The sequence below is a fragment of the Marmota marmota genome, unplaced genomic scaffold, assembly GCF_001458135.2.
Source record: "Marmota marmota marmota unplaced genomic scaffold, marMar, whole genome shotgun sequence".
NCBI lineage: Eukaryota > Metazoa > Chordata > Mammalia > Rodentia > Sciuridae > Marmota > Marmota marmota.
Genome location: NW_025999982.1, coordinates 5,456,011 through 5,478,846, shown reverse-complemented (window position 1 = coordinate 5,478,846; position 22,836 = coordinate 5,456,011). Strand labels below are relative to the sequence as shown.

General features: G+C 38.9%; 1 protein-coding gene and 1 non-coding gene across 2 annotated transcripts in view; one reads left to right on the top strand and one right to left on the bottom strand.

Moving 5' to 3' along the window:
• Rnf8 (ring finger protein 8) overlaps nucleotides 1-22,632 on the bottom strand; it is a gene marked incomplete at its 5' end in the record, with an annotated part of 37,561 nt that extends 14,929 nt beyond the window's left edge. Inside the window, 3 exons of the mRNA XM_015487345.2 lie at nucleotides 8,373-8,435; nucleotides 10,864-11,592; nucleotides 22,471-22,632. Of these exons, the coding sequence (XP_015342831.2) occupies nucleotides 8,373-8,435; nucleotides 10,864-11,592; nucleotides 22,471-22,632 (954 nt within the window). The remainder of the gene's footprint in view (nucleotides 1-8,372; nucleotides 8,436-10,863; nucleotides 11,593-22,470) is intronic.
• On the top strand, nucleotides 7,608-7,714 carry LOC125617542. Its single transcript, XR_007348584.1, has one exon. It is a non-coding gene; the product is annotated as a U6 spliceosomal RNA (small nuclear RNA).
• Nucleotides 22,633-22,836: the final 204 nt, after the last annotated feature.

Below are 22,836 nucleotides of genomic sequence, written 5' to 3'. Positions count from 1 at the left end.
AAGCCTTAGAAAAAGAAGAACAAATCAGCAGCAAATACAGTAGAAGGCAAGAAATAATTAAAATCAGAGCTGAAATCAATGAAATCGAAACAAAAGAAACAATCGAAAAAATTGACAAAACTAAAAGTTGAATCTTTGAAAAAATAAATAAGATTGATAGACCACTAGCCACACTAACAAAGAGAAGAAGAGAGAGAACCCAAATTACTAGCTTACGGGATGAAAAAGGCAACATCAAAACAGACACTTCAGAAACACAGAAGATAATTAAAAATTATTTTGAAACCCTATACTCTAATAAAATAGAGGATAGTGAAGGCATCGATAAATTCCTTAAGGCATATGAGCCACCCAGATTGAGTCAGGATGATATAAACAACCTAAACAGACCAATATCAAGTGAGGAAATAGAAGCCATCAAAAGACTTCCAAGCAAGAAAAGCCCAGGACCAGACGGATATACAGCAGAGTTTTACAAGAACTTTAAAGAAGAACTAATACCAATACTCTTCAATCTATTTCAGGAGATAGAAAAAGAGGGAGTACTTCCAAATTCATTCTGTAAGGCCAACATCACCCTGATTCCAAAACCAGAACAAAGACACATCAAAGAAAGAAAACTTCAGACCAATATCCCTAATGAATATAGATGCAAAAATTCTCAATAAAATTCTGGCAAATCGGATACAAAAAAGATCGTGCACCATGACCAAGTGGGATTTATCCCTGGGATGCAAGGCTGGTTCAATATATGGAAATCAATAAATGTAATTCATCACATCAATAGACTTAAAGATAAGAACCATATGATCATCTCGATAGATGCTGAAAAAGCATTCGACAAAATACAGCATCCCTTTATGTTCAAAACTCTAGAAAAATTAGGGATAACAGGAAATTATCTCAACATGGTAAAAGCTATACGCTAAGCCTCAGGCCAGCATCATTCTAACTGGAGAAAAATTGAAGGCGTTCCCTTTAAAATCTGGAACAAGACAGGGATGCTCTCTCTCACCACTTCTATTCAACATAGTTTTTGAAACACTAGCTAGAGCAATTAGACAGATGAAAGAAATTAAAGGCATAAATATAGGAAAAGAAGAACTTAAATCAGCACTATTTGCCGATGACATGATCCTATACCTAGCAGACCCAGAAAGTTCAACCAAGAAACTTCTAGAACTAGTAAATAAATTCAGCAAAGGGGCAGAATATAAAATCAATACCAATAAATCAAAGGCATTCCTGTATATCAGTGACAAATTCTCTGAAATGGAAATGAGGACAACTCTCCATTCACAATATCCTCAAAAAAAATAAAATACCTGGGAATCAACCTAACAAAAGAGGTGAAAGATCTATACAATGAAAACTACAGAACCCTGAAAAAAGAAATAGAAGAAGACCTTAGAAGATGGAAGGATTTACCTTGCTCATGGATTGGTAGAATTAATATTATTAAGATGGCCATATTACCAAAAGCACTTTACAGATTCAAAGCAATTCCCATCAAAATCCCAATGACATTCCTTGCAGAAATAGAAAAAGCAATCATGAAATTCATCTGGAAAAATAAGAGACCCAGAATAGCTAAAGTAATTCTAAGCAGGAAGAGTGAAATTGGTGGTATTGCAATTCCAGATTTTAAACTATACTGTAAAGCAACAGTAACAAAAACAGCATGGTACTGGTACCAAAATAGGCAGGTAGACCAATGGTACAGAATAGAGGGCACAGAGACAAATCCACAAAATTACAACTACCTCATATTAGACAAAGATGCTAAAAACATGCAATGGAGAAAGGATAGCATCTTCAACAAATGGTGCTGGGAGAACTGGAAATCTATATGCAACAAAATGAAATTGATTCCCTTTCTCTCACCATGCACAAAAGTCAACTCAAAATGGATCAAGGAGCTAGGAATCAGACCAGAGACTCTGCATCTAATAGAAGATAAAGTTGGCCCTAATCTTCACCACATGGGGGCAGGCCCCAAATTTCTTAATAAGACACCTATAGCACAAGAGTTAAAGCCAAGAATCAACAAATGGGATGAATTCAAACTAAAAAGTTTTTTTCAGCAAGAGAAATAATGTGAGGTGAATAGGGAGCCTACATCCTGGGAACAAATTTTTACCCCTCAAACATCAGATAGAGCTCTAATCTCTAGAGTATACAAAGAACTCAAAAAGTTAAACAACAAAAAAGCAAATAACCCAATCAACAAATGGGCCAAGGACTTGAACAGAAACTTTTCAGAAGAGGATATACAATCAATCAACAAATACATGAAAAAATGCTCACCATCTCTAGTAATCAGAGAAATGCAAATCAAAACTACTCTAAGATACCATCTCACTCCAATAAGAATGGCAGCCATTATGAAGTCAAACAACAATAAGTGCTGGTGAGGGTGCTGGGAAAAAGGTACACTCATACATTGCTGGTGGGACTCAAACTGGTGCAGCCAATTTGGAAAGCAGTATGGAGATTCCTTGGAAAATTGGGAATGGAACCATCATTTGACCCAGCTATTCCCCTTCTCGGACTATACCCAAAAGACCTAAAAAGAGCATACTACAGGGACACAGCCACATCAATGTTTATAGCAGTACAATTCACAATAGCTAGAATGTGGAACTAACCTAGATGCCCTTCAATAGATGAATAGATTAAAAAAAATGTGGCATTTATACATAATGGAATATTACTCAGCACTAAAAAATAACAAGATCATGGCATTTGCAGGCAAACAGATGTCATTAGAGCAGATTATGCTAAATGAAGTTAGCCAATCCCTAAAACACAAATGCTGAATGTCTTCTCTGATATAAGGGGGGTAACTCAAAATGGGATAGGGAGGAAGAGCATGAGAAGAAGACTACCACTAAATAGGGAAGAGAGGTGAGAGGGAAAAAGAGGGAGAAGGGGAGTTGCACGGAAGATGGAAAGAGAACCTCATTGTTATACAGAATACATATATGATGTTGTGATGAGAAAAAGAAAAAAAAGTGTGGATAGAGAGAAAGGATGGGAGAGGAGGGGAGGAGTAGGGGGGATAGGAAGGGCAGCAGAATAGAATAGACATTATGATTGATGTATGTACATTCCATGTATGTATTATATGTATGTCAAAATACATTGTTATGTATGACTAAAAAAAATAAAAATAAATCGTATGGTTAAAAAAAAAATCAATGTAATTATTGTGCTATTAATGTGTTCATATCTTCCAGGTATACAAGTCTGTAAGGTAGAAGCTTTAAAAGAGCATTTTATCAACTGGTGTTATAAAGTTGTATGGTAATTTTAGGCTTAAAAGAAAAACATATTGGAGATTTATTTATGTCATTTGATGTTCTATAACTGGACCTGTTATCAATAAGATATGTAAAGTTTTATGTTACTTTTTACACTGAGGTACAATTTAAATCTATTTTTAAGTTAATGAGAGCCTGATCTATGTAAAAGTTAATACTGTAAAACACAAAAATACTTTGCTACTTTTCTACAAAAGGTTAAAAGCTTTCAGCCTTTCTTTAATTCATGTTTTAGATGTGATATTATATTGTTACCTAATATTCATGTGAACTTGAGCAACAATTTATGTAAACTTTGTAAAATGATGTTTAAAAAACAAAGATCAGCTTCAGAACTAGAGCACTTAATACTTAAGAATTATGAAGAGCCCCGCCTTACCTGAAATAAGGCTCTGTGTCCCATATTATTACATGTGAGAATGACTCTAAGAAAGAAGTAGGCCAGATTTCAGTATATTTAAAGTTGTGTCCAAAAGCTGGCTTTTGTCAAGATTACTAGGATCTCAATCAGGGGATATAATGTATAACTCTGCTAAAGTTCAAGGTAGCTATTTCACGAACTAAATATGTTTTTACTCGTTTGTTTTGTTTTGTAGTTTTCTTATAAATGGTCTAAAGATTGGCTGTTAATATTTTGCAGAGGTACTGCTTTAAGAACACACAACCTGGGTTAATTTAAGATAATAAGTTATCACCTACAGGATAGAGAGATAGACATTAAAGCCCAGTGCTCTTAATATAAAACTGTTGAAATTGATTTGCTGAATGTTTAAGATTTAGAATTAAAGTTAAATTAAAAGGGCCAAGAAAACCAATATTTGGCTCTTGCCCTCTGAGTCAGTCTGAATCCAGGAAACAGGGAACTTCTCTCAAGAGCTTTGCAACTCTGGGCCACATAACCTCCCGATCAGGGAGATTAATGAGACCACTGAAGAACAGAAAGCCAATCTGTGCATTTGCTATGAAGAGGAGGGTCATTGGAGAAGGGAGAGATCCCTGATGCTTCCAAGAGAAGCCACACATGGTCAAGCAAGACCTGGACCCATCCTAGTGCAAATGGCACTAGCAGAAACGAGAAGCTGCTGTAAAGTTCCCCCAGGACTCCCATGGAAACTCAGCTGTTAACAATAGATAGAAACAAAAGTCAATTTGCTTCATCTTAAACACTTAGCAAAGACAGTTAAAACCCAAACACTGTTATTATTGGGCATTTTAAATAATAATAATAATAATTAAATGTAACTTAAGGTATACACCTTGTGTTAGCCCCCAAGAATAAGTATGACTGGAGGCTACAAAAGAGATTCTTAGGCAGGAATGCCTGATTACTATCAAAAGAAACTATCAAAAAGAACTGCCAGAGTAGTTTTTAGTTTAAGGCCTACAGATATTCCTAACATACACATGTAGGCTTGGTGTTTGCTAGTATAATCATGCAGCCCCAAGTAACAGAATTAAAGGTTTCTCTATTAGACACAGAGGTCATACTAGTAATAGGATTTTGCAAAATCAGATGACATTATTAAACTGTATCTTAATGGGGAAGGACATCTGTAACACTAAAAGTTAAAGTTAAATGTTATGCTTTCAGTCCTGATAACTGGGGATGTTAAAGCCTGGTGAGGAAACTTTTATTATACAGCGACCTGTTCCAGCTGCTGCAACATTTATTCAGTACTCATGGTTTTTGTTTCTCTCATAGAAGCATCCATCCCCAGATGACTTTACAATCTGTTCTTCCCCAATCAGACTTCAAACTGAACTGACTTCTAAAAGGGAACTCTTGTCCCCCACGTCCCCTATGTTGTCGTCCCCCGCATCGTCGAGCCCCCCTCTCAGCTTTGAAGCAGCTAGAACGAGCCATCGCCCCTTCTTACAGCAATAAGGTGTTCCTAAAATTAGAGGGGGGAATGAAGCCAGAAATAGACAGTGTAGTAAATTGAGTCAGGTTGGATTTAGGAGGCCAATTTTGAGTGAGTCTGGGAAGTTGAAGACTGTCCCCTGAGGGTTACTGTTTACTCTACCAAGATGTAGAGCCTGCCCAAATAGACCCTCAACTGAGGGAACCATGATTGGTTCCCAAATTTCCAGACAAAGGGGGGAATAAGAAACTGATGTGACTCTATTTTTTGAGAAACCAGCCTCTACCTCAGAGCAAAGCCTGTCCAAGGAAGGGGGCATGACCCTTGTCCTTGGAAAAACCCACAGAGCACTCTTAGGCACATACCCACTCTGCCTATCTATAAATAACAGGAGAGATCTGTGGCACCCTGACTCAGTCAGGCTAGGTGAGGACCCATTGCAACCCCCTAGCAGCCACCAATCAGCATGAGACAGGGAAAATACCTGGGATGCCAGATGACCCTCCCAGTAGTTTATGGTGGTTGATAACATGTTGGGAAACCATGTAGTTCAGCATGCACTCCCCTCATGGCTTAAACCAATCAGTTCAAACGAATCCCCCTCTTGTACTAACCAATCACCCTTACCCAACTTGTTCCCACCAGTGAATGTGCTAATCATGTTTTATGATCTTCCTGCGGTGTGTGATGATTTGCTAAGAGATGCTATGATGTATGTGAAGTCCCTGCTTTCCCCAAAGAGTATATAAAACTGCTGCAAACCCTGGGCTCGGGGCCTCTTAGCAACACCAGTTGCTGTGTGCACGGAGGACAGAGCTAGCTCACCATAAACACCTCTTTGCTGCTTACATCGATCTTGGTCTCTGGTGGTCTTTTGGGGGTCCCGAACTTGAGCATAACAACCCCCACCACACACACACACACACAAGGAATCAAACAAACCAACCAGCAAACATTCAGGGGGAAAGAGGATTCTGAGAAATGAGATACTTATTTTCATTTAAATAAAAAAGACCTTTAACCTATTTATTCTACAAATCACAAGGCAATGTTGCCTGAACCTTGCCAGTATCTTCTAGAAGTAGGCATAACCAAGAACTAATAGTTAATTCACTATAACTAACTGCCCACTGCAAATGTCTAGGAGTTCCATGTCTATGAAACAAAGTTAAGGCTGGAGGTGTGAGTCCGTGGTAGAACACGTGCTTAGCATGCTAGAGGTGGAGGGAAGGAGGGAAGAAGGAAAGGCGAGAGGGAGGGAGGAGAAAAGGAAGGAAGAAAATTTGTGAGTTCCTTCACATGTAAGCATAGCTTATTTTTTAGAATCTCACCTCAAATTATTTTTTAAAAGAAGTGGAGAAAGGCAAGCATTTCTGCAAAGACATTCCTCAAGAAACGAAAGTTTAAATGTGTGATCTCCTGGAATAAGTCATGTCAGAGGCCTGGGTCTTCATCTTGACCGCTAATTAGATTTATGTTCCTTAACTTTTTCACCTGAAAATGGGAAAAATGGGTGCTCCTCTTAACCCCAGTGTTGATAAAAAATAATAGGTATGAAAAACATTCAAAAAAGTTTTTAAAGCTCTATGGAGCCAAGGGTGGTGGCACAGCCTGTGATACCAGTTACTCAGGAGACTGAGGTGGGAGGATCACAAACTCTAGACCAGCCAGGGCAATTTAGCAAGTTCCTGTCTCAAAATAAAAACATAAATAAATTCAGCAGCCCTGGGTTTCATCTCCAGTATAATAAAAAGAAGCTCTATAGAAATACAAAATTTTCTATGGGCCTAGGAACTTCAGAAGGCCCAGCAGGGTGGAAGGGTGAAAGAGAAAACAACCATTGCTCTCAAGTTGAGAAAGTCATGCCCTCAGGCATGATGGTACTGGAGCCATGATATTTGCATCACACTTTAGGTTGATGAATGCATGCCCAACCACCCTCTGACATAAGTGTTTTCCTGTCTGCCTCAAGGCAAGGTGAGGGGTTTGTGGATGCAGGGAATTTAATGATCCTCATGGAACCTTACTCTTTCCCAATTGATGAAAAAAAAAATTATTAATTTAATAATGCTCCAAATGGGAAAAATGCCTACTCTCCCACTCTATAAAAATAAAAGAGCCCAGGAAATAAAATTCCAAAAAGACTAAATTGATTTTCACCCAATTCTTTCCAAAGCTACTTGTGGACCCCTCAAGGAAATTAAGGCAGGCACCCTGTCATGCTTCCAAACAATGTAGCTGTTAGTACTGTAAGTTTGAAAAGATAAATTCTAACACAGTTTGCTAAATTTCATCAAAGAAATTCAAGTCACCCCACTAATCTAAGTAAACTTTTATCAAACTACTAATTATAGTACATAAAAGGCAGAAAATACAGCAGGTTTTAAAGATGCAAAAAAAATACATAAAAATAATCAAATGGGTGATCGCTTTAGTGACACATATACTAAAATTGGAACAATTCAGAGAAGATTAGCATAGCCCCTGCTCAAGGATGGCGCGCAAATTCATGAAGCGTTCCATATAAGCACTTGCCTTGCAAGTGTGAGGCACTGGGTTTGATCCTCAGCACCACATAAAAAAATAAAGAAATGTGCCCACCTACAACTAATATATATATATATAAAATAATCAATGGGAGAAGTAGCCAAGTTGAATGAAATAAATTATAGGCAATCTTATAGAGGAATTTTATTCCTGTTAGCTTTACTCTTCTGTTGATTTAATGTGTTTTTGGTGACCATTAAAACTGAACATTTTCAATCTGACTGAAAATGCTTAATTAGAACATTCTCGAATGGTTTCTGGATGGCCACAGCTCAGGGATGATGAGGCTTAGAGGCCCTCACAAGCCCTGAGAGCCAAGTCATAGATCACATTTCCTCTCCGCTGCCCTCACTATTCTTGAAGTAGAGCTACTTCCCCAGAGAGCCTCCTAATTGCTACAGACTCGGTTCCATTGACACCAGAGCAACTTCTGCTCAGATGAAGATGTAAGTTTTCATACTGAGATCTGGCATATCTGTGAGGCTCCAAGTCTCCAGCCTGATGGTGTGAGCATCTGCCACCTGCTCTGTCTGCAGACTAGAGACGCTGCAGAGGTATGGGCTAAGCCACAGGGGCAGCTAGTGGCCATGTGATGCCCGGCTACTCTACAATCTCCTTACAGAAGCAAGAGATAAGTTACCTCCTGCAGAGCCTGGGCCAGCTGTTGCTTGAGATCTTCTTCTCCTTGCTCTTTATCCAAACCCTGCAAAGCCAAAACAAAATGAAAGGTTTTCCTATTAAAAAAGGGGGAAAAACCCAACAAGGAGCAGAACCTATGAGCTAGTGTTGGAATCTAGAAATAACAGAGGTCAGTGAGCAGGTTGAAATCTCTTCACTCTCACCTAAAGCTTATGGCAGTAAAGGATTTGAGCAGTTATCCCCACAAACACTACACACCTCAGGACTGTCAGCTTTAAGCCACCACTTGGGTGGTTCTGGAACAGTCCATGCCTCCTTCACTGGCTAATGCCAAGACACCCCAAAGGATATAAACTGAGAACTTCTGAATCTAAACTCAGACATAATGTCTAATGCTGGGACTCAGAAGATCTTCTATGTTTTTTCCCTAAATTCTGGTCACCCTGTCTCCTCATTCTGAGACCACTTTTTGCTTATAAACTAGTCTTCCTGTCCCCCAGCATGAGCTTATGTTATATTTCCTCCACCTGACGGTGTGAGCGTCCGCCAAAGCTGCGATAATGCAAGCCTTCCACAATCTCATTAATCTAGTCCAGCTTCTTCCAAAAGAACCTCTGGGCTCTTCCCTCCTTAAGAATTACCTACCCATTTAGTATGCCCACATGAAATTGTAGTCTGGTTTAGAAACTCAATGAAAACTGTTTTCCTATTATATTATGTGCATAATACATCTTGTCTCTTCAACAGGATGAATTACTTAATGGCAAAAACCATTTATTAAGCATTTTTTGCCCAGCAGAACTTCTTAGTGCCAGGCATCATGGTTACCCAAAAAACAAAAACAACAAAAAAAAATCTATGTGAACTTCTGAACAAGGAGCAGGGGTAGGCTAAATCCCCAGGGTTGGGTGGGCAGAAGGAAATGCAGCTAGGACTATATACACTTTGCTTTGAGCCATTAATACACGACCCCTGGAGAAATTCTCTAAACCAGGCTTTTTCACCTTTAGTTAACATTTGGCTACAGGAATAGGTTTTGCACCTATACCTTGAAGCATACAGAATGGCCACAAATATTAACAGTAACTCTTCAGGATGTAGCTCAGTGGTAGAGTGCTTACCTAGCATGCGTGAGATCCTGAGTTTAATCCCCATCATCACAAAACAAAGAGTAACTCTTATTCCTGAACACATTATCCCTTCAAGAGGGTTCTGTTCTAGTGAAGGTTTGACACACTAAATACGTAGAGATAAAACACCCTTTATTAATCTAAAGAACTAGTCTAGGCTAGATAAGGGAAACAAAAAGGTACACACATGCAACAGTATATACCCTAAAAAGAGCTTCATTTTTAAAAAAATATTTTTTTAGTTATACATGGACACAATATCTTTACTTTGTTTATTTATTTTTATGTGGTGCTGAGGATCGAACCCAGTGCCTCACATGTTTGAGGCAAGCGCTCAGCCACTGAGCCCCAGCCCCAGCCCTAAAAAAGAGCTTCTTAATCCATGTTCTCTGCTACTACTAGCCAGCTCAAAGGGATAACAGAAATTAGAATGAAATTTATAAATTGTTCAGAAATAAGCCAGTTGTTGTTCCTTGCCCTGAGCAACCTAAGCAAAAATAAAAGCTTATTCACTTCAGTTGTGATTGGTCCTTCTTATTTCTAAGTCAACAACAGAGAATTCCTGACATTCAACAATACCTGAGCAAATGGGTGGGAGTAATGTGTGGTTCCTGCCAGATGGGAACTGACATTTTGAGTAGGAACAGAATCAGGTTTGCCTAAAGCTTGTGCAAAAGCTTGTCACCTAAGCAAATGATTCAGGCATGGAAACACATTTAGCATTATTTTGACACCACCAAGACAGTCATCCCAGTAAAGGAAAGTAAGTGGCTTATCATTTCAACATAATACCAGAGTCATGGTGTCCCTGTCCTCTGCATGCTGGATGCTCAAGACTGAAACAAAAACATTTTCTGTTTTTCTAGCCTCTGACCTCTTAGGTTAGCTACAGAGTGGACTCATCCTCAGAGCTAACAAACTGTCAGGTACAAGGGCAGAGTAACCAGCTGACCTACTGCCTTGCAGCTAAGTGATTTGGCTTTGATCACTGAGCAAAGACAGATAAGTCATGAGGTCAACTCTTGGCTTAATTGGAGTGGAATGTGGTTTTGTGCCATCCTGACCTTCATCCAACTTCTTCACCTGACAGTGGGTCTGAGATACCTTGGCTTGTATCCTGAGATCAGTTATGCTCTAGCTGGCTCTTTCAGTCATCATACCCTATATCTTGACACCCTAAGTCTGGCTCCTGGTCAGCATGCTCAAACTTTAACCCCCTTCTCAACTTTCTTCTCCCATTCTATCTCCTGTTTCTGGTACTCAAACATTTAGTCTCTGGACCAGAAATAGACAGCTCTAGATAGAGGTTCCCAAAGTAACAGCCCACCGATGGGCAACCTTGCCTTCCCTTTAGTGTGGTACCTGGAGATGCTGCTCCTCTTCCTGGAAAGTCTTTTCTAGTTGCTCTACTCTTGCCTGCTGCTGAGCCTGCTCTGCATACAGCTGGGACTGTAAGTCCTGCAGTTCCTGTTCCATTTTCATGATTTTCTTTGAGCTCCCCTTTTGGGTTTGCCTTTTCACATTCAGAACAGCAACTTGTTTTTCCTGCATCTGCGTTTTCAGCTTCAGAATCCTGGACATGGTCACCTTAAACAGCTCTAAGCTGCTCTGAGATGCTGAAGGATTTGAGGCTTTCTGCTTCTTTTGATGAGGCTCCATGACTTTGGGAGGGCCAGGGCAAATACTAGCCCCTGGGGTCTTCTCATGTGCTTCAAGAGAAGTCAACTTAGGATCCAAATATTCAGAGGGTTCACCTTTCCCATGTGACTTCAGTGGCTGACCAGGTTCACATGACACTTTACTTATTTTGGATTTCAAATTTGAGGGGCCTTCAGCTGCAAGACCCTCCAATTCATCTAAACTAAATTTCCTTTTAGTTCTCAAGTCCTTATTTTTTTCATTCATCCGGTCACTCTTTGGGGACAGATAGGGATAAATTTTCTCCCATTCTTCTTCAGTAACTTCATATTCATACTCTGCATTCTCCTTATTTTCCAGAGGCACCCCAAGCTGGATGTGGTCTCCCTTATGGATGAAATAAAGCTTTAATGGTTCCAGGCGCTCTCTGTTCAACCAAACACCATTCAGACTCTGGGGAAAGGGAAAGAAAGATTAAGTAAGTTTCCTGGTTTTGCTCTTCTTTTTTTTAATCTTTTTTTTTTTTTTTTTAGTTGTCAATGGACCTTTATTTTATTTATTTATATGTGGTGCTGAGAATTGAACCCTGTGCCTCACACATACTAGGCAGGGACTTTACCATTAAGCCACAACCCGAGCCCAGTTTTGTTCTTCTTAATGAAATTTCTCACCTGCTGCTGCAAAACCTTCTGCCTTTTCAGAACAAACACCCTTGAGAACAAATAGAAAAGAAAGGTCCATAAACCACCATCCTTAGAAACAGCATTCTTCAAACAGTGCTTTGGCTTTTTACCCATATTTCACATTCATGCCTCCACTGAGAACTGCCTGGAAAACAGGCAAGAATCACCTTATTATTGGTGGATAAATTGCTCAAACACATGCAATAGCACTAAAGGAAACTGAAACTGAATTGTTCTTATTGACCTAAACTGCAGGCAATAGCCCAAGAATGGAAAAATTGCTATTAGCGAAGGAAGCGTCACCTAATAGTGAAGTCCACAAGGCCGGCTTGGCCAGGAATGCTGCTCAAGTACCGTTTCTGAAGTGATGCCTCAACACAATGAACAAAGCACTTCTCAATATGCATAAACGAAAAAAAGAATACCAATGCTCTGTACTAGGATCAAACTGTAGGTGGGATCTGGTCTAATTAATACCAACAAAGGCCCATAGTGGTTAAGTGCTAGAGCTCTGGACCCAGGCTTGGGCCCAGAGCCTGAAGCAACACCTTGGGCTTATTAACTGTATGTCCTTTCTGCAATTTATTTAACTTCTCTGTGCCTCAATTTTGTCTGTAAAATAGGGATGGTAAGGAGCAAATAAGATAATGTGCATAAAACATTATTATACGTGTTTAAGTATAAAGTAAATGCTTGATGTTTACTTGTCTGGTTTCAATGAAGTGTAAAGGTCAAGAATTTGGGGGTGGGGTGGGGGTGGCTCAGTGGTGGAGCACTTGCCTAGAATGCATGAGGCACTGAGTTCGATTCTTAGCACCACACAAATAATAAATAAGGTCCATCAACAACTAACTAACTAAATAAAAAACAATATGGAACTTGAGGCTGGGGTTGTGGCTCAGTGGTAGAGCACTTGCCTGGAATGTGTGAGGCACTGGGTTCAATTCTCAGCACCACATGTGAATAAATAGAGTAAAGGTCCATCAACAACAAAATTACCAAAAAAAAAAAAAAAAAAGGAACCTAGGTACACGTACAAATATGTAACAACAAATCCCATCATTAGCTACAACTATAATGGACCAACATAATCATAATTATTATTTGTTAATTACCAATAAAATAAAATAAAAATAAAAATTTTAAAAATTACAACTAAAATAAAATAAAAAGAATATGGAACCTGGGGGTGGGGATGTAACTTGGTAATAGAGTGCTTGCCTTGAAATCACAAGGACCTGGGTTCGATCCCCAGCACCATGGAAAAAAAAAAAAAAAAACCATGGACCCTGCACCTGGAGTCAGGCTGCCTGGATTTATAATCTGTCTCTACCACTTACCAGCTGTATGACCTTGAGCAGATTTCTTGCCTCTTTATGGACCATTTACTTGCATCTATAAAATGGGGAATAATAACAGTCTCTCCCTCATGATCTTTTTGTGAATTTGATGAGTTAATGTGCAGTTAGAACAGTGCCTAGTCTGTGGCATTTTATAAATGTTCACTATTATTATATCCTGGCTCAACTGATTTATTAAGTCACTCCAATTCTAAGCTCCACATCTTACAAGGTAAATACATCAAGTGCAAAGGCAGAAGAAAACAATTTTTTTTTTTTTAAACTGGGGATTAAACCCAGGGGTACCAAGGTATATATGCCCAGACCTTTATTTTATTTTTTATTTTGAGACATTGTCTCACTAAGTTGCTGAAGCTGGCCTCAAACTTGCAATCCTCCTGTCTTAGACTCCCAAGACGCTGGAATTACAGGTGTGTATCACCATGCCCATCTGAAAACTTTTAGCAGCTGACTACAGAAAGAATAACCCAAGGGCACAAACAGGTGTGGGATTACATGGCACAGCCTATAAACGCAAAGGATTATCACGTGAAGCTGGGGTATTAATGGAAATGATAGGTCCTAGCTAAGGGATGCTAAACAGAAATGATAGGTCCACAAATAGATCTGAAACAAATGTAGGCTTTAGAGTTAACAGATATTGGTAGTTATTTTAACCCATATCAAGGACTTGACTTTAGGGGAGAGGCCAAAGATGAAACTCACTTCTGAATTGAGACTAAGACTTATGTTGGGGTTTGGGGATGTGACTCAGTGGTAGAGTGCTTGCCTAGCATGTCCAAGGTTCTGGGTTAGATCCCCAGCATTGGAGAAGGGAAAAACTTATCTTTATACTAGCAACTACAGCTGCTTACTTTTCAGCCAGAAAAAAATCCCTGATCAACCTGAATATGACAGAGGGCTTCACCACAAGGCACAGAGGATGAATGGGGAATAGAGATTGGATCTTAGCCATGGTTTGGTATTAGGCCTCTATTTCTGGCTTTTTCTATAGTATTTGGCTTGAGCAGAATATATGTGTGTGTGTGTATATATATATATATATACATACATACATACATACATACATAAATAAATGCTAGTCAACCCACTTCCTTGGGCCTAACATGGCTCACCTGGCAACCTTCCCCCATTCTTCTACTCAGCCTAGGGGAATGATCAGTCCTGCTGACTCTGCATCAACACATAGGGAAAAAACAAAGGATGGGGATGGAGCCAGAACAATCCATTTGAGAACAATTTTAGAACATAAAAGTTGATTTTAGATTACACGTAGGAAAAAGGTCTCAGGCAAAGTAACGTGATATAGGTGGCCACCTGATGCCTGTATATAGAAATTTAAGAAAAGTCTTAAAAAGTAGCATAAATAGGTTATAGAAGCTCCAGGCTAGAAGGAACAAGCAACCTTTAAGAAACTGAAGCAAACTTTTGAGATGTCTTGCAGCCCTCCACTGGATTCTCTGCATTAACCCATCTTAACAGGGTTCTTTTGGCCTGCAAAATAAGTTCTCAAAAATTTCCCAATACATTTTATCCTTGGATCCCTCTGTTTAACCATTCATCACTTTCTGGTGACACCTAGTGGTATAATTTGAACCACAGCTCTGAGTCAGGTCTGTTCCAAAGGTGACTACAAAATAATGAACAAACTATCACTGGATTAGGACAGTCAAGCCTTGCCCAGGAATATGGTCACGAATACAATGGTTTACATAAATCATGCTTTGTTCAAGGATTTTCTAATGTTGGTTTTCATAGTCACCAGCTTGGACAAGGTCTAGCAGCAGCAAAATTATAACCAGAGGAAAAACCTGCCTGAAGTCTTTCAGCCACCCTGCAGTCTCCAAGCCATCAATGGCAAAAAAAGATGGGATAGGGCACACCCTCCAGACACGTTACTTTACTCAAAGCTCAATCTCTATCCAGCTACTTTTAAACAATTGTAAAAAACAGTGAAAACCCAAAGCCCCAAGGCAATGTTTTCTTGGAGTTTTCTAGATGAGTTTGGCATCTTTCACTTAGCAGAATGGCTCTGAGATTTCTCCATGTTGCTGCATTATCAGAGGAGTTTAGTTTTTTATTGCTGAGTAGTATTGAGTGTATGAGTAACAGAATTCAGCCATTCCCTAGTTGTTTTTCCAGTTTTTGGTGATTATGAATAAAACCACCTTAACATTCATGTACAAGTTGCTATGAGAGGATAAATTTTTGTTAATCTCGGGTAAATATTTTAGAAATAGGAAACTAGATAAATGTACTGCTTAACTCTTTTTAAAAAAATCACCAAAGTGTTTTTTGGTTTTTTGTTTTGTTTTATTTTTAGATTGAAGGTAGAACCCGGGGGTGCTTTATCATGGAGCTACATCCCCCAAATTTTTATTTTTTTCTTTGGAGACGGGGTCTCACTCAGTTACTTAAGGGCCTCACTAATTTGCAGAGGCTGGACTCAAACTTGCAATCCTCCTTTCTCAGCTTCCTGAGTCACTGGGATTACAGGTGTGTATCACCACAGCCCACCATCAGTGTTTTTCAAAGTGGAGCTACTATTTTATATTCCTACTTGCAACGTATAAGAGTTCGAGTTACTCAGCATGCTCGCCAGAACTTGATACTGAGTTTTATTTTAGAAATCCTAAAAGGTGTGCATTGGTCAATCTTTTGTGAAGTCATTTTTAGCTGGGGATGTAATTCAGTGATAGAGCACTTGCCTAGCATGCATGAGGCCTTGAGTTCAAACCCCAGTATTCCAAAAAAACTCAAATGAATAATTAAATAAATAAGTCTTTAATAAAAGTACAACATACAGGCGTAAAAGTGCCCAAATAAATAACTAATTACAGAGTAAATATATCTTTTATAACAACCATGAAATAAAAAAAAAATTATAGGCATTCCAGAGACTTCTACTATTTGGACATCCAGCCTCCAAAACCATTTAATATCCAGAACTCTATGTCTGGATCAGTCAAGATCCATTTGCAGGCAAGGAAATGGAAGAAAGGTTTCCTGTGGGAAGACTTCCTGTCCCAAAGGAAGTGAATCACAAGAAGAGACTAACACTATCTCCCTGACTCCACTGGGCAGCAATGAATTCTACTCCCCAAGTACCAGTTACCTCCACTTTTCTTTTTCTTTTCTTCACCTTTTTTCTTTTGAGACAGGGTCTCGATAAGTTGCTGAAGTGGCTTTGAACTTGTGATCCTCCTGCCTCAGCCTCCCCCTAGCAGCTGGGATTATAGGTGTGTACCACTGTGCCAAGCCACCTCTACTCTTCTTAATTGTAACATCTCCATTTGTTTTGCAAACAGCATATGGGTACTGATGAGGCCATGGTATCCTAAATGGGATTTTTTTTTTCTGTTTAAATCATTGAGTATAAGAAGAAACTAAGGGTTGGGGATGTGGCTCAAGCAGTAGCGCGCTCGCCTGGCATGCGCAGGGCACTGGGTTCGATCCTCAGCACCACATAAAAATAAAATAAAGATGTTGTGTCCACCGAAAACTAAAAAATATATATTAAAAAATTCTCTCTCTCTCTCTTTAAAAAAAAAAAAGAAGAAGAAGACGAAACTAACAAAAACTAAGCCTGACGTAATAGCACACACCTGTCTGTAATCCTAGCCGCTCAAGAGGATGAGACAGGAGGATCACGGGTCCAAAGCCAGCCTCAACAACAGCGAGGCACTAAGCAACTCAGTGAGACCCTGTCTCTAAATAAAATACAAAATGGGCATGGGGGTGTTGCTCAGTGGTTGAGTGCCCCTGAGTTCAATCCCCGGTACTCCCCCCCACTAAAATAAAGAAGAAACTATAGGAGTCTGAGCCTTGCTTTAGAATTCACAGTGGAGGGCTGGCAATGTGGCTCAGTGGTAGAGCACTTACTTGCCTATAATGTGTGAAACCCTGGGTTCCAGCCCCAGCATTAAAAAAAAAAAAAAAAAAAAGAAGAGAGAATTTACAGTGAACAAAAAGGTATCATCAAACCAGTTTTTAATCATTCTGACTCAAGAAAAATGCATAGAATTTCACACTGTGAACCCACGTAGTGAACAGGCCTGGTTAACTACAACACTTTCTTTCTCAACTCAGACTCCTACTGTGCTCACATAACGGGTCCACTCCTGCCTTTCCACTCACTCAGCTCTCGACTGCTTCTTGCAGAGGCTGGGAGTCTCTCCCTCAACACACGCCTTTTTTTTTCATATAGATGCAATAAGCCTAGTAGCTTATGTTCATCGATTGTGTATGATCTGTGCATTTTTTCCATGCACTCTTTTGATATATAGAAGTAGTTTCTGAAATTCACTGTTTCCTATGTTAACTGACCGAGATGCTGCCATAAGACCCAGGACACTGATGAATGGTGCTATTTGGACTTTCAACATGCTCCTTGGCAAGGTACCTCTGACGGGGTTATATTTTATTTCCATGTTCTAAGAAGGTGTTAGTACCATTTCTCAATGTTGTTCTTTAGACAGACTGGATCGATTCATTTTCCTTGTGTCTACAATGTGGCTTTCTTCCTCAGTGTTCCAGGTTGAACAAATGCTACCCACAGTATCAGACTGTCTCACTGACTGACACTCATGGACATGCAATCACATTAGAAGGAGCAAGCACAAACTGTAACTTATTTACCAAATTTCCTTCTATTTGTAGCCTCACCTGCATTAGAGAAAGAAAAGCAATAATTTTACAGGCATTTTGAGTTGTTTCTTTGGATTCTTTTTGTTTGACCTGGTAAGGGGGGCCGGGTAAGGTTTACTCTTTTCAAACAAATGCCATGTGAAAAAAAAATCTAAAACACTGGCATCTTAGTAGGAATATGAAAATTATACTTTTCTCAAAAATTAAGTTGGAAAAATTTATTTACAAAATAATAATGATAAAAGGCAGAGTACTCTTTTTTGGCAGTTTTGATAAGCAAGGTCCTTGCTCCTAATGAAATGGATAAACAAAATTAGATAATACTATCTTAAAAAAGCATGCCAGCTTTGCCTAGTTTTGAACATTACATAATTTTGAACATTTAATGTTTAAAATGGAAAAAAGATATATAGATTATGTATGTATAATATATATAGTATTTTGTGTGTCTGGCTTCACAAAAGAAGCCACATACACACACACACACACACACACACACACACACACACACACATATGTACATTTACTCTCTTATTCAATATTATGCTTGTGAGATATATCCATATTGTTGGATAGTGTCGTCATGCATTCATGTTTACTATAGTATAATGTTTCATTATAAGATATAAGACTACTCCACAGTTTGTTTATCCATTTTGTTGATGGACATTCCAGTTGTTTCTGGAGAGAGAAAATACTGTGTCATGAGCTAAATATGTTTAAATTTAGTAAGTAATGTCAAATACTTTTCCAAAATAGTTGTATCAATTTATTCCCATCAAATATAAAAGAACTCTACTTGTCCCATATCCTTGCCAGAACCTGGCACTACCAGTTTAATTTTAGCCATTCTGGTGAATGTGCAGTGTATTCCATTGTAGCTTTGATTTCCCTGAACACTAATGAAGCTGAATAACTTCATGAATATCAAACATTTGGAACATTCTTTTGTGAAGTGCCTGTCTTTTCCATTTTGCCTTTTTTTTTTTTTTAAATAGATTTGGAGTTCTGTCGGTTATACAGCAAACATTCTACTGAGTCTGCCTTTCATTCATCTCACAGTATCTTTTGAAGTTCTAAATTTTGTAATACTACCATCAGTTTTCTTGTTTGTTTTTTTTTTTGTGTGTGTGTGTTTGTTTTGCTGTACTGGGCTAATCCCCAGAACCACACAAAATAATAAAAAATAATTTAAAAAGAGACTTGACAAATGACTTCAAAAATAACCACAACAATAATATCTTGCAGCAGAAATTCAAATCTCTCATCAGCAGAAGACAACTGCAATACTATTGTGCCAGAAAAAAGCCCGAAGGAAAGGGAGCATCTGTCAAGCCAAATAAGTAAGTAAACAAATGAGGGAAGGGGTTTACTTATGAAAATTGTTCCTAGGCAGGCACAGTGGTGCAAGCCTGTAATGCCAGCTACTTGAGAGAATAAAGGAGGAGGATCACAAGCCTCGGCAACTTAATGAAACCTTGTTTCAAAATAAAAAATAAAAAGGGCTGGAGGTGTAGCTCAGTAGTAGAGTGCCCTGGGTTTGATTCCCCAGTACCATGCTCCCCAACTCCACCAAAAACAAAAACAAAAAACCCTTGTCATAGCTTTTCCTAAAAGCCAGTCACCTCAAAAACAGAATCAAAATTAAGAGGTTTATGCCAGGCAAGGTGGCACATGCCTGTAATCACAACAGCTCAGGAGGCTGACACAGGAGGATTACAGATTCAAGGTCAGCCTCAGCAACTTAGTGAGACCCTGGGGATGATGTGGCTCAGTTATTAAGTGCCCCTAGGTTCAATCCCTGGTACCAAAAAACAACAAAACAACAAAAAAGACCCAACTAAACTAAGAGGTTTAAACCAATTGTACAGAAAAGGTTTGGAAGAATGAGGAACCTATCTTTCCTCCAAATTAGCCAACTGAGACATAAAGAGTCACAATGATAATCATGACAGCCTTACAAGAAAGGGTACGAAGAAACACTGGAGTGCAACCCTAGAGCACAGCCATGACCTACTGCTAACACAGGCTGCTTCTATCATCCCTGTGGCTGACATTCCAGGAGTACTACATGAGTCAGTTGGTAGCTTCCCAACCTATTAAAATCTGCTAATCCCATACATGGATCACATCCATGTGGCTCATAACCAAAGATATGAGATATCTGCATAAAGATAGCAGCAGCAGAGAATTCACCTCTATTGCACTAATTCATTTCTTGAATGGCCAACTCTGATGAAGAAAACATCCTTCCTAAAGATTAATTTTTATTTTTATTTATGTATTTATTTATTTGAGGATGCCTCACTATGTTGCCCAGGCTGGTTTCAAACTCCCAGGTTCAAACAGTCCTCCTGGCTCATCCTCCCAAGTGCTGGGATTATAGGCACATGCCACTATTCCCGGCTCCTAAGGTGCTTCAAAATAAACTATTAGAGGCTTTAAAAACCTTAGCAGGGCATGGTGGCTTATGCCCGTAATCCCAGCAGCTTGGAAGGCTGAGGCAGAAAGATCGGGAGTTTAAAGACAGCCTCAGCAACTTAGCAAGGCTCTAAGCAACTCAGCAAGAACCTATCTCTAGGGATTGGGTTTGTGGCTCAGCTGTAGAGCGCTCATCTAGCACATGTGAGGGCCTGGGTTCAATCCTCAGCACCACATAAAAATAAATATATAAAGGTATTGACAACTACAACTAATTATATATATATATATATTTTATATATATATATATATTTTATATATATATAATATATATATATATATATACACCCTGTCTCTAAATAAAATATAAAAAAGTACTGGGGGGCTGCAATCGTGGCTCAGTGGTAGAGCACTCGCCTCGCACATGCGAGACCCTGGGTTTAATCCTCAGCACCACATAAAAATAAATAAATAAAGGTATTGTGTCCAACTACAACTAAAAAAAAAAAAAAGAAAAAAGGCTCTGGGGATGTGACTCAGTGTTAAGCGCCCCTGGGTTCAATCCCTGGTACCAAGAAAGAAAAAAACTTACAGCTTAGATATGCATAATTTTCAATTTTTTTAAATCATGAAACTAGCATAGCAAATTGTTTATGTCCTCTATTGATATTTATCAACAGGGCACTGTAGAGAATCTTAATTTGAGTTTAAGTCATGGCTTATTCACTAACTCACCAGTTATTCACTCATTCACCAGTTTGGGAGGATAGTGTATCTCTGAGGCTCAGGTGTATCTGTGTCCACAGAAAGGGTTAAACTAGATAATTTCAGTACCAATTTCTATTCTGTTCATTGTACCTTACAAATAATATTGAAACAATTCACTTAGCTTTTAAATTAGCTCCTTCAATGCAGCGCTAACTCAACTTAATTCTAGACCAGAAACATACTTTCTCCAACAGCTTACATCTAGTAGATTTATGCATGCAAAATGAGTCTGCTGGGCAGGCTTGTGGGATATCCTCCCTTCTAACAGGTACCTTTAAAATCCTTCCAATCAGAGCAGTGAAGCAGTATAAAATGATATCTAAAGATATTTCATACTTCTTAAATTTAATTGTTCATATTAGAATTTCTCTCACTTCACAGTCTTTCATTATATTCATGGGTACTAGTATATCTGCCTATCTGCACTTTAGGTAAGTCTTTTTTTGGAGGGGATTGGGGAGGCAACAGTGTCTTGCTATGGTATCCAGACTGGCCTTGAACTTGCACTCCTACTGATTCAGTCTCCTGAGTAGCTAGGTACTTCTTCATACTTCTTTTTTTCTCCCTTGTTTGTTTATTTATGGTACTGGAGACTGAACATAAGGGCACTCTACTACTGAGTTACATCCCCAGGTCTTTTAATTTTTTAAAAAAGTTTGAGACAGGGTTTCATTAAGTTGTCTAGGATGGCCTTGAACTTGTCATCCTGCTACATCAGCCTCCAAAATCTCTGGGTTATAGGCATGTACCACCACATTAGGCTAGCAAGGTACTTAATTGCTGGGTTTTATATACTATTTCCCCTCCTTTGGGCCTTTTTGAAGTTATATATGACCTAACCTGGTATTTTTCATTCAACTGTACCATGTATACTGACCACTAGAGCAGTGTTTTTCAAATTTGTTTAAAGCAGAACAACTATTTTCTCCCCAAAGGAAATCTTCCACAGAAGATTTACTAATTTGTAAATTTACTAATATGTAAAACAGTTAAAAAAAAAAAAAAAAGGAGGAGAACTAGGATGTACATCAGTGGAGCATTTGCCTAGCACATGCAAGGCCCTAGTTCAATCTCCAATGCCAAAAATAGAGAAAGAGAAATAGATGAGGGAGGGAACTGCTCTGATTTAAAGGAGTGAGGAAGGAAAGGAGCTAAGTGCTCACTTTCTTTCTCCTCTCCTGTCCCCTGAGCTGTAGATACACTACAGAAATTTCAGCAGATTCCCAGAGTTCTGCATCTCAAAAGGGTCAATTCCTCCAGTAACTTAAAGCCTAGTTTTTGGAATAAGACCTACATCCCCAATTCAGATGTTTCCTTCATGGTAACAAATTTCAACCCAAGCATTAGAAATTATCTTGGCATAATCAAAATTATAGCAAAAAAAAAGAAATTTTTAAAAATTAATTTAAAAATAAATAAAAGCAATTAGGTGAATCTGTGAATTCCTGTACCTTGTTGTCCATAATTGTCCATTGACCCTCAGGATTCTGCTTCAAAACACAGTGGTTGCGAGAAATCATCAGAGGGCAAATTTTTGATACCAGTTGGTATGTGACACCAAATCCTCGGCCTATAGTCACCTGGGAAAACAACAACGATGCAAGAGAGATAATCAATCATTGTACTGAAAAAGGAGGTCCTTTATATCTTATCAACCAACAGTGTACACAAGCCCCAGTTTGAGAAACCAGATTCCTGTGGAATCCAAACAGTTCATTTGCTATCTCCTCTTCAGCTGCCAAGGGAGCCACCAAGTAGAAAGTCAAGAAACTGTGACAAGAAAAAGCTGAAGGAAGTTAAGACCCTGAAAGGTTATC